Source organism: Callithrix jacchus, chromosome 1, assembly GCF_049354715.1.
Source record: "Callithrix jacchus isolate 240 chromosome 1, calJac240_pri, whole genome shotgun sequence".
NCBI classification, from domain to species: domain Eukaryota; kingdom Metazoa; phylum Chordata; class Mammalia; order Primates; family Cebidae; genus Callithrix; species Callithrix jacchus.
This window is the reverse complement of record NC_133502.1, coordinates 201,944,356-201,957,206: the sequence shown is the minus strand read 5'-3', so window position 1 is coordinate 201,957,206 and position 12,851 is coordinate 201,944,356. Positions and strand designations below refer to the sequence as shown.

Here is a 12,851-nt window from a genome sequence, read left to right as displayed (position 1 = left end):
GAGGACATGCTTTTGGCGGCTGCTTCCTTCTTAGCTCTGAGAATTTTATGCTTTGAGGGGAAATGTCATTATCAGGAAACTGATTTATCAGTTGGATTTTTCCTAATTAGCAGGGTAAAGTCATAGTCTGCTTTGTCACAGCTTTTAAGACTGTGTTAGGCTGTGTGCTTCTGAATTAAAAGTACTGACTATCTTTCATTGGCATGGATAACTGAGTTAGATGTGGTAGGTAGCATAAAGCTGTACTGGAAATCTGATCATGCTTTCTCTCATATATGAGACCAATCCCCAGGTATAAATCAGTTCTGGCATTTCTTAATTCATAATGGACTGTGATCTGAATAGAAGGCTTGGATATGGTTTGAGACTGGAGTTAAGTCTCATCTTCCACACTTTTGCTAGTTTAAAGCTTACCTCTTTAAACTAGAAACATTGTTTAAGTGTGAAATAGGAGACCAGGTAATATAATAGCCAGTCAAGGAACTTGTTGTAAAAACTTCTTAAGATGAGAAGACGATCCATCATAAAAACTTGGAACTAAATGAAAAAGATAACCTGACTCTAGTTTAAGCTATAAGATCCTTCTACACAGTCTGTCAGTACACAGTGCAGTAATGTGTCTCAAAGAATTTCTTCTAGCAGAATCATTAAAGATATGCAAGGACTTTTTTTTAAATGATGAAAATGGCCAGGTGCAGTGGCTCACTCCTGAAATCCCAGCACTTTGGGAGGCTGAGGTGGGTGGATCACAAGGTCAGGAGTTCGAAACAAGCTTGGCCAACATGGTGAAACCCTGTCTAATTTTTAAACTAAAAATTTAAAAATTAGCCGGGTGTGGTGGTGAGCACCTATAATCCCAGCTACTTGGGAGGCTGAGGCAGGAGAATCATTTGAATCTGGAGGCAGAGGTTACAGTGAGCTGAGATCGTGCCATTGCACTCCAACGTGGGCGACAGCTGAGACTTCATCTCAAAACAAACGAAAAAAGGAAAACTCAGAAGGAAAATATCCAACAGTAGAAATGGGTTGAATAAACTTTGGTATATCCAGGCATAGGAATATTACATTGCATTGTCCTGTAAAACCATGTTGCAGGCATGTTTATTGGTAAATAATGTTTGTGACTCATAACCAAGGTATAGAAAACTGTCCATATTATATCCTGTTCTTGGAAAAAACTGAGACGGTACACAGAAATTCTGTAAAAGTGTACACCAGAACATTCTAGGAGCTGTTTCTGATAAGAGAATTAAAGCAGATTTTTTTCATTTGGACTAATCTTCGGTTTCCTGGTTTTTCTAGGAAGATATTTTCTGTGTGGTGACATGTTTTTCCTACACCTTTATTGAGTTAGAATTTACATACTATAGCCTGTACAAAAAGTATACCATTTGATGTCTTGACATGTGTATATACCTGTGAAACCATTACCAAAATCAGCATAAGCATTTTTATCACCCCCAAAAGTTCCCTAGTATTCCTGTGTATTCCTCCCTTTAGCCCCCTTACCCCAACATTTCTCCCCATCCATGCAAGCACTCATGTGCTTTCTCTTTTTTTTTTTCTTTTTTTGAGATGGAGTCTCTCTTGTTGCCCAGGCTGGAGTGCAGTGTCATGATCTCTGCTCATTGCAACCACTGCCTCCCAGGTTAAAGTGATTCCCCCACCTCAGCTTCCCGAGTAACTAGGATTACAAATGCACATTCCACTATGCCCAGCAAATTTTTTTTTTTTCCCCGAGACGAAGTCTTGGTGTGTCACACAGACTAGAATGCAGTGGTGCAATCTTGGCTCATTGCAACCTCTGCCTCCCAGGTTTAAGCGATTCTCATGCCTCAGCCTCCCAAGTAGCTGGGACTATAGATAGGCATGCGCCACCACGCCCAGCTGCCTTACGTATTTTTAGTAGAGAGAAGGTTTCACCACGTTGGCCAGGCTGGTCTTGAACTCCTGACCTCAAGTGATCCAGTGATCCACCCGCATTGGCCTCCCAAAGTGCCAGGATTATAGGTGTGAGCCGCCATGCCCGGCCCCAATTTCTTTGTTTTTAGTAGAGACGAGGTTTTACCATGTTGTCTAGGCTGGTGTTGAACTCCCAACCTCAGGAGATCCACCTGCCTTGGCCTCCCAAAGTGTTTGAATTACAGGCATGAGCCACAGTGCCTGACCTGATCTGCTTTCTATAGCTGTTTTCTGTCCCTATAGATAAGTTTACATTTCCTAGAATTTTATATAAATGGAGTTATTATAATGTGTCCTCCTTGTGTAGCTTTTTTCACTAAGCATAATTAAGATTCATCCATGTTGTTGTGTCTAGTTTATTTTCATTGCTTATTAGTATTCCATTGTATGACTTTAGCAGTTGATCCATTTATTTGTTAATGCACATTTGGGTTGTTTCCAGTTTTTGACTGTTATAACCAAAGCTGCTATGAACATCCATGTACAAGTCTCTATATGGACATATGCTTTCTTTTCTCTTGGGTAAATACCTAGGATTAAAATGGCTGGGTTGTATAGTAGATGTATGTATGTTTAACCTTCTGAGAAACTGCCAAACTGTTTTCCAAAGTAGTTGTACCATTTTACGTTTCCACCAGCGGTGTTTGAAAGTTCCACTTGCTCCACATCCTCGTCAGCACTTGGAATGGTCAGTTGTTTAAATTTTAGCCATTCTAATAGGTGTGTAGTATTATCACATGGTTTAATTTGCATTTCCCTGATGACTAATGATGTTGATTATCTTTTCATATGCGTATTTGCCATCCGCATAACCCCTTTGGTGAAGTGTCTGTTCAAACCATTTGTCCATTTTTTAATTGAATTTTTTCATTAAGAGGTTTTATGTGTTCTGAATGTAAGTCCTTATCAGAAAAATGCTTTGAAATATTTTGTCCCAGTGCAGTCTGTGGCTTGTCTTTGCATTCTCTAAACAATGTCTTTCAAAGAAATAGACGTTTTAAATTTTGATCAAGCCCAGTATATCAGTTTTTTTAAATGGATTGATACTTTTGGTGTCATGCCTAAAAAAGCTTTGCCTAACCCAATGCCACAAGGATTTGCTCTTACATTTTCTTCTAGAATTTTTTAGTTTTAGGTTTTACATTTAGATCTGTGATCCATTTTGAATTTTTGTATATATCTGGTACCAAATACAGATTCTTTTTTCTGAGATGGAGTCTCACTCTGTTGCCCAGGCTGGAGTGCAATGGTATGATCTCGGCTCACTGCATCCTCTGCCACCTGGATTCAGCTGGTGGAATCCAGGTGAACCACCTGGCCCCAAATATAGATTTAAGTTCATTTCTTTGTCTATGGATATCTGACTGTTCAACACTGTTTTGTTGAAGAGACACTTTAACTTTTTAAGCAGTTATTTTTTCAAATACTGACACCTACTGTATTTTTAGTTGACAAAACATTTGCTAATAATTCTTAGGTAAGGATTTAGTCAAAATAAAGGCACTGTAGACACTAATCATGGAAAATCATTTATTCTGAAGTACATGTATTGTTCCAAAGAGAAAAGCCAGTGTCTCAGCCTTATTTAAATATATAATGTATATGTTAGCCTGAATCTGTTGATAAGGCCAGTTTTAGTAGTGACTGTCTTCCAACCATTCCCTTCCTCCCATTAGTCATGGATATACCATCTTAAAAAGAAAAAACACCTCGTTGATTTGCTTAACTTTCTCTTTCCCATGTCATTCTAGATCCACGAGAGCGTGTAAAAGAAGATGACTTAGATGTTGTTCTCAGCCCTCAGAGGCGGAGCTTTGGAGGGGGCTGCCACGTGACAGCTGCTGTTAGTTCTCGGCGCTCAGGAAGTCCATTAGAAAAAGACAGTGATGGGCTTCGTCTGCTTGGTGGACGTAGGATTGGCAGTGGGAGGATAATCTCTGCCCGGACCTTTGAGAAGGATCACCGTCTTAGCGATAAGGACCTGCGGGACTTGAGAGACAGAGACCGAGAGAGGGACTTCAAGGACAAGCGTTTCAGGGTTTGTCTTCTAGATTCTTTGGTAGTTCATGTGCTTGGGACACATTGACTTCATTTATATCAGGTTACTTTGAGAAAAGGCCTGAACACAGCCAGCTCTTAAACCAGTCAGGGAGGAAGGGGCTGGGGGTGGTGATGGGCCTCAGGTGTACAGCATTGTATCTTCCTTTCACTATTGACCATTACAGTGAAGACCTTGATTGAAGTAGAAATACCTTGACTAGATATTTTTAAATCTTCTTTTATGTACTTTTCCAGAGAGAGTTTGGGGATAGTAAGCGTGTCTTTGGTGAACGCAGAAGAAATGATTCTTACACAGAAGAAGAACCAGAGTGGTTCTCAGCTGGACCCACAAGTCAGTCTGAAACCATCGAACTGACTGGCTTTGATGATAAGATACTAGAAGAAGATCACAAAGGGAGAAAAAGAACAAGGCGACGGACAGCCTCTGTGAAGGAAGGTCAGTGCAAACGTTGGGAAGGAAGTTTGCTGTTTTAAAATGAGAATGTAGGCTGGGTGCAGCGGCTCACAGCTGTAATCCCAGCACTTTGGGAGGCCATGCAGGCAGATCACCTGACATGAGGAGTTCAAGACCAGCCTGGCCGGGCATGGTGGCTCACGCCTGTAATCCTAGCACTTTGGGAGGCCAAGGTGGGTGGATCACGAGGTCAAGAGATGGAGACCATCCTGGTCAACATGGTGAAACCCCGTCTCTACTAAAAAAAATACAAAAAAAAAAAAATTAGCTGGGCATGGTGGCGCGTGCCTGTAATCCCAGCTGCTCAGGAGGCTGAGGCAGGAGAATTTCCTGAACCCAGGAGGCAGAGGTTGCAGTGAGCCGAGATCGCGCCATTGCACTCCAGCCTGGGTAACGAGCGAAACTCCATCTCCAAAAAAAAAAAAAAAAAAAAAAAGCCGGGTGTGGTGGTTGGCTCCTGTATGCCCAGCTATTCGGGAGGCTGAGGCACAAGAATTGCTTGAACCTGGGAGGTGGAGGTTGCAGTAAGCTGAGTTCACACCACTGCACTCCAGCCTCTGTCTCAAAAATAAATAGAGATGTGATTATCGCTGGCTAATTGTACACTTAGGAATGGGCACCAGATGTATAGGAAATGGCAAGTTTTTCATGATGCATCCTGATTTTAAAACTGCTTTTTTTTTTTTTCTTTAAATGGAGTCTTCCTCTGTTGCCCAGGCTGGAGTATAGCACCATCTTGGCTCACTGCAGCCTCCATCTCCCAAATTCAAGTGATTCTCCCCTGCCTCAGCCTCCCTAGTAGCTGGGATTACAAGTGTCTGCCATGATGCCCGGCTAATTTTTTAATTTTTAGTAGAGAAGGGGTTTCTCCATGTCGGCCAGGCTGGTCTTGAACTCCTGACCTCAAATGATCCACCCACCTCGGCCTCCCAAAGTGTTGGGATTACAGGCGTGAGCCACCGTGCCTGGCCCCTGAAACTGCGTAAGTGAGAATTCACTAAGTGTAGATTGTACTATTTCCTTAACTTGTTCTGCCTGCCACACTAAACAGAAAAGTTTTAAGTTACCATGTGAGAGCACTGTGTACATGAAAGTTTCCAGAAATAAGAAATGTGGTAGGAATAAGAAGTCTTATTTATTGAGCATTGTGTCCAACACAGTGGTGAGTGTTTTGTCTGTATAATTCTTTGTCTCCTAATGACCTCGTGTAGTGTAGGTACTTTTTTTTCTGCCCATTTCATAGATGAGCAAATGGAGACTCAGAGGGCTTAAGTAACTTAAGGACACTTAAGGTAGTCACTGTGGAAATAAGTAGTGAAGTCGAGAGTAGAGCAAGATGCTTTTGAGCATCAGAGCCTACCTTCATCGCAGTATTAGGCCTTCCCAGGTCAGTTGCTTGTGATTTGCCTTCTCTCTTAGTTTCAGGCCAGGGGCAGTGGCTCACAATTGTAATCCCAGCACTTTGGGAGGCCAAGGTGGATGGATCATTTGAGGTCAGGAGTTTGAGACCAGCCTGGCCAACATGGTGAAACCCCGTCTCTACTGAAAATACAGAAATTAGGCAGGTGTGGTAGTGGCACCTGTAATCCTAGCTACTTGGGAGGCTGAGGAAGGAGAATCACTGGAACCCGGGAGGCGGAGGTTGCAGTGAGCCAAGATTACACCACTGTACTCCAGCCTGGATGATGAGAGCAAAACTCCGTCTCCAAAAAAAAAAAATTAGCCAGGCAATGGTGGTGCACGCCTATAACTTCCAGCTACTGGAGAGGCTGAGGCAGAATAATTGCTTGAACCCAGGAGACAGGTTGCCACAAGATTGTGCCACTGCACTCTAGCCTGGGCAACAGAGTTGAGATTCTGTCACAAAAAAAAAAAAAACAAACTTAGTTTCCTCAGCTGTAAGATGGGGTCCCATATCTCCCTTGCTCAACTGAAGGAGCCAGAGCTCTTGTATTTGAAGTGCCTGCCTCAGAGTGGTCTGCAGCCAGTCATTTTTATGGCAGTGAGCTGGCTCTGAGGTGGCCAGTCCCAGTCTGATGGTCTTGGGAAGGAGGCAGTAAAGAGCCAGGTGAGGACTAGTCTGGGTGAAAGTACTGGGGCTGCTGCTTAGAAAAGGATAAATTTTGACCGCTGGGCCTGTTTCTTTGTAAAGTGAAGACAATGCCTATTATAACTTAAGGCTTAATTTAAGCATTGAAGATCAAATGTACCCATCAGAACTCAGCCTCCAAGTAGGCACGTGGTAAATTCTAGTTGCTTCAAGCTTTCAGGCTTAGTTGAAAGCCTTTTGGCAGAACTAAGGCAACAGAAGGGGAAAGCTATTTTAATAAATAAGGGAAAAATCTATGCCACCTTAATATATTGATGAAGACAAATTTAAGCAGAAGTAAGCTGATAGCATTTATTTAGAAGGAGGAAAAAAAAGCCGGGCGCGGTGGCTCACACCTATAATCCCAGCACTTTGGGAGGCCAAGGCGGGTGGATCACAAGGTTAAGAGATCGAGACCATCCTGGTCAACAAGGTGAAACCCCATCTCTACTAAAAATACAAAAATTAGTTGGGCATGGTGGTGCACGCCTGTAGTCCCAGCTACTCGGGCAGCTGAGGCAGGAGAATTGCTTGAACCCAGGAGGCGGAGGTGAGCCGAGATCATGTCATTGCACAACAGCAAAAACTCCATCTCAAAAAAAAAGGAGAAAAAAAAAATCAGTCATCTTTTTTTGTAGTCTTGAAAATACAGTACATATCATTATCTTTGTGCTTTCACACATTCTTCCCTAGAATAACGTAGGAAATTGACAGGTAACTTGGAAGACTTCACTATTAAATTGCCTTTGAGATATGTCTTTGTCTCATTCCTAATTAAAGGAGCACCAGCAAGTATGACTTTGCATCTCACAATAAAGATCAGGCTTTTGGTGAAAAAAACTTACGTTTTTCTTAACTGAGATGAAATCTGAATTTCAACCATTCTTGTATCAAGTGCAGGTGCCAAAAGGAATGAGACAGATTGATAGTGGCACCTCCTCATTTTACAAATGCAGAGCGAGATTGACACCGGGAGAGAAGGGGTGGATTTAATGCAGAGCCTGGAGTAGAATCCAGGGGTCTTGGTTCATTCCCTTAGATAACTACAGAAGGTCTCTAGGCTGTCCTTGCTATATATTTAAAATAAATAAAAATATTAAAAACTAAGATGTCAGATGCCTTAAATGTTAGCACTTGGCAGTTTCACTTTTTCTTTCCTAAAAACAACTGAACATTGTAAAGTATACCTAGCACTATAGAGTAAGACAAAGCTGATTAGACCAGGTTACCTATGCTTAGGGAGTTTAGCCTCACCAGAGAGTTACTGTTGTATATTGTAGTAAGTACTCCGATGACACAAGCATCGTAGAGAAGGTAGCAATTAATTTTACTGGGAGGGCAAAAATGGTTAGGCGGGGCAGGCTTCCCAGAGAATGTCACATTTGAATTCCGCCTTGAAGGATGAGCTACAACAACTAACCTGTAGGTAAGTGAAAGTTGCCCTCATGTCAGGTTTCTCATAAATACCTTAGGTTGCTGAGCCCTGACTGAAAGTGGTGCTACAGGTGCATGGGCAAAGACACAGCTAAATTAATTTGGTTCTATTTTTAAGCAGTAAGAGACTTGCAAAGACTATCCTTTAAAATATATATATATATCACTAGAAAAAGAACTGGGCACAGTGGCTCGCTCCTGTAATCCTTGCACTTTGGGAGACCAAGGCGGGAGGATCACTTGAGGCCAGAAGTTCAAGTCGAGGCTATGCAGTTTAGCAAGACTCATTCTCTACAAAAAATTTAAAAATTAGCTAGACATGGTGGTATGTGCCTGTTGTCCCAGCTACTCTGGAGGCTAAGGCAGGAGGATCACCTGAGCCCAGGAGGTAGAGGCTACAGTGAGCTATCATTGTGCCACTACTCTCCAACCTGTGCAACAGAGCAAGACCCTGTCTCGAAAAAGAAAACCACCTCCACTATAGACAATAGAAAGTTCTCAGCCAGGTGCCGTGGCTTACACCTTTAATCCCAGCACTTTGGGCAGCTGAGGAGCATGGATCTCCTGAGGTCAAGAGTTCAAGACTGGACAACATAGTGAAACCCCATCTCTACTGAAAATACAAAAATAGTGGGGCGTGGTGGTGCGTGCCTGTAATCCCAGGTACTCGGGAGGCTGAGGCAGGAGAATCACTTGAACCCTCGAGGCGGAGGTTGCAGTCAGCTGAGATCACGCCATTGCACTCCAGCCTGGGCAACAAGAGCGAAACTCCATCTCAAAAAAAAAAGAAAAAGAAAAAATATGAAGGTCTCAGGAAGGGGACCATAATCCTTCCCCCATTCTGTTGGTGTTTTGGCTTTATTAAAGCTTTTTTCCTCTTCTACCTCCTATAGAACGGGGACTGTTTTGTTCTCGCAAATACAGTATCTGCACCAGAAGTCTGCTTTTAAAGTCATCTGTGGCTTTTCTGCATGTGTATTGAGGGCTGAAGCCACAGAGTGACACTGGAGTGGTTTACTTATCAGATGGTTTTTGTCCTGGTTTTGCTTTCAGGTATAATAGAGTGCAATGGAGGAGTGGCCGAAGAGGATGAGGTAGAGGTCATCCTTGCACAGGAGCCTGCGGCTGATCAAGAAGTGCCAAGGGATGCTGTCTTGCCTGAGCAGTCCCCAGGAGAATTTGACTTTAACGAGTTCTTTAACCTTGATAAGGTGCCAGGCTTGGCTTCGGTGAGTGTAGCAGCACACTTTAAAATGTGTGGTTAAGGCCGGGCGCAGTGGCTCAAGCCTGTAATCCCAGCACTTTGGGAGGCCGAGGCAGGTGGATCACGAGGTCAAGAGATTGAGACCATCCTGGTCAACATGGTGAAACCCCGTGTCTACTAAATATACAAAAAAAATTAGCTGGGCATGGTGGCACGTGCCTGTGGTCCCAGCTACTCAGGAGGTTGAGGCAGGAGAATTGTCTGAACCCAGGAGGCAGAGGTTGCAGTGAGCCGAGATCGGCCATTGCACTCCAGCCTGGGTAACAAGAGCGAAACTCCGTCTCAGAAAAAAAAAAAAAGTGTGGTTAAATTTGACCTGAGTATTTAAGACATCTTTTTGAAAGTTGTTTTGCTAGATGCTTTTGTGTGTTTTGGCTTTTATTCTTACATATTTAAATTTTTATTGGCTTTGTTTTGAGAGGCCTAGAGGATGATATGAAATCAGATTTTTATACTAGGTAACTCTTTTGTTAAGCTGGTGGTAAACTAAAAATTCTTTTTTTTTTTTTTTTTTTTTTTTGAGACCAAGTCTCACTCTGTCGTGGTGCCGTCTTGGCTAACAGCAACCTTCCCCTCCCAGGTTCAAGCTATTCTCCTGCCTCAGCCTCCCAAGTAGATGGCACTACAGGCACACGCCACCATGGCTGGCTTATTTGTATTTTTAGTAGACATGAGGTTTCACTATGTTGGCCAGGCTGGTCTTGAACTGCTGACCTTATGATCTGCCTGCCTTGGCCTCCCAAAGTGCTGGGATTATAAGCATGAGCCACCATGCCTGCCATAAAATTTTTTAGATGTTTGCATTGTCTCCTTTTGGTTAGTTGTTTGTAGACTTACTGTGAAGGTGGCTTTTTATAACTGACAATTTTGTCACAGACTTGCATTCCTTGGGGGAGGCTGCCTGATTAGGCAATATATTTTAGATGTGATCGTTTCAAAAACCTTTAATGAAAAGGAACTTGTAATACTATCAGTATTGCTGTTAAACTCTAGAGGTCCAGTCTTTCTGGACTTTAAAAATAGTAGTAAACTCTCCCTCAATCTTGTGCTATGCACCCTTGTTCCTGCCCCATCAGCATTTCTGGATTAGGATCTACTCCTTAATCGTAATGGCTCCTTATTTGATTATTGGAGGAGCAGACAAAGCTAGGCACAACAAAGCAGGCAACACTGGCCTATCTCCGTTGTCATTTCGTGCTCCCCTACACCCAGGAGATTGCCACCAAAAATAAGTGAGCAGGCACAGCATAGTACTGATAGGTACAGGGCCACTGATGTATTCTAAGGCAGTCTTAGATTTTCTTTTTTTGCGACAGTCTCTCTCTGTAGCCAGGCTTGAGTACAGTGGCCTGATCTTGGCTCACTGCAACCTCCACCTCCTGGGTTCAAGCAGTTCTCCTGCCTCAGCCTCTTGAGTAGCTGGGAGTACAGATGCGCGCCACCACGCCCAGCTAATTTTTATATTTTTAGTAAAGATGGGGTTTCGCCGTGTTGGCCAGGCTGGCCTCAATCTCTTGACCTCATGATCTTAACGCCTCAGCCTCCCAAAGTGCTGTGATTACAAGCGTGAGTCACTGCGCCCAGCCTCTTCTTATATTTTCTATGATGAGGTGCGAGGCTTTATTTCTATTCCATTGAAGACCAGTGTTTTAGTATAAAGCACAAATGTCATGGCAAAACCAGATTAGTGTAAAAGTTTCTTCATTTTAATTTGGAGATGGAGCCTTGCCCTGTCACCCAGGCTGGAGTGCAGTGATGTGATATTGGCTCACTGCAACCTCCACCTCCCGGGTTCAAGCAATTCTCCTGCCTCAGCCTCCCAAGTAGCAGAGACTACAGGTGCACGCTACCATGCCCGGCTAATTTTTTGTGGCTTGGTAGAGATGGGGTTTCACTGTGTTGCCTACGCTGGTCTCAAACTCCTGAGCTCAGGTAATCTGCCTGCCTCGGCCTCCCAAAGTGTTAGGATTACAGGCATGAGCTACTGCACCCTGCCTTTTTTTTTTTTTTGGCACAATCTCGCTCTGCTGCCCAGACTGGAGTGCAGTGGCATAATCTCATTTCACTGCAACCTCTGCCTCACGGATTCAAGTGATTCTCCCGCCTCACCCTCACAAGTAGCTGGAATTACAGGTGCCAACCACCACACCCGGCTAATTTTTGTATTTTTAGTAGAGGCGGGGTTTCACCCTGTTGGCCAGGCTGGTCTCAAACTCCTGACCTCAAGTTATCCACCCGTCTTGGCCTCCCAAAGTGCTGGGATTATAGGTGTGAGCCACGATGCCCAACCAGTTTCTAAGCGTTTATTCTCACTTCCTGAACTTAACTGAATAGACCAGCATGGTCCACACTTGTCTGTAGCACTGCTCTGGAGCATATGGAATGTGGTTCCAAATCAATGTTGGCAACTCTTCATGTGGTTTTGTTCCTAAAGTTATAGCAGTAATTTTAATTGTAAGTCTCCTAGCCACATGCCTCAGCTACAGTCTCCCAAGCCAGTCCTTTGGATCATATTCAGATGTAAGCTTAATTTAGTTGATCTAAACCGAGTGTCCCTTTCAAATTCTTAACTTCTGAGGGCACAGTACTTCTTTTTCCACATCAACTGTTTAGTGACTTTTTTTTTCTCTTAGAAGACAGATGGCAATCTTTTTTTCTTTTATTTTCTTTGCTTTTTTTTTTTTGGAGACAGAGTTTCTTACTCTGTCACCCACGCTGGAGTACAGTGGTGTGATCTCAGCTCACTGCAAGCTCTGCCTCCAGGTTCAAGCCATTCTTGTGCCTCAGCCTCCTGAGTAGCTGGGATTATAGGCACACACCACCATGCCCGGCTAATATTTGCATTTTTAGTAGAGACAGGGTTTCCCCATGTTGGCCAAGCCGGTCTTGAACTCCTGACCTCAGGTGATCCGCCTGCCTCGGCCTCCCAAAGTGCTGAGATTACAGGCGTGAGCTACCACGCCCTGCCTTCTTTGTTTCTTTTTTTTTTTGACAGACTCTCCGTCACCAAGGCTGGAGTGCAATGGTCCAATCTAGGCTCACTGCAGTCTGCACCTCCTGGGTTCAAGTGATTCTCCTACCTTAGCCTCTGGAGTAGCTGGGATTACAGGTGCCCACAACCATGCCCCCAGCTAATTTTTGTATTTTTAGTAGAGACAGGTTTCACCAGGCTGGTCTCAAACTCCTGACCTCAGGTGATCCACCTGCCTGGGCCTCCAAAAGTGCTGGGATTACAGGCGTGAGCTGCACCTGGCTTTTTTTTTTTTTTTCGTTATTTTTTAAATTCCTGGTTATCACTAAGATGCTTATATCTTGGATACACTCCCCAGTTTTTCAAAGCAATGTATCACTCCTAATGCTTCTTATATTTTAATTAATACAAAATTATTGCATTTAAAAGTCAGCATTATTTAAGGTGTGAGCATCTACAGGTGGAATGTGATTGAAACTGATAATTCCTCTGAAAATAGAAATTCTAGAAACAAAAATTAGGGTCTTGAATTAAAATAGAGAAGTATTTTGTGGCTTAGTTTGGGTATGGATTATGAAAACATTCTTCCAGATAAGAATAAAGAATAAATATAAGC

General features: G+C 43.2%; 1 protein-coding gene across 17 annotated transcripts in view; it reads left to right on the top strand.

Moving 5' to 3' along the window:
* The window catches only part of EIF4ENIF1 (eukaryotic translation initiation factor 4E nuclear import factor 1), a 74,708-nt gene that overhangs the window by 22,055 nt on the left and 39,802 nt on the right, over nt 1–12,851 (top strand). For all 17 annotated transcript variants that reach the window (XM_054240355.2, XM_054240346.2, XM_035270119.3 and 14 more), the window contains 3 exons: nt 3,714–4,000; nt 4,258–4,459; nt 9,054–9,229. In XM_054240355.2, coding sequence (XP_054096330.1) covers nt 3,714–4,000; nt 4,258–4,459; nt 9,054–9,229 — 665 coding nt within the window. The remainder of the gene's footprint in view (nt 1–3,713; nt 4,001–4,257; nt 4,460–9,053; nt 9,230–12,851) is intronic.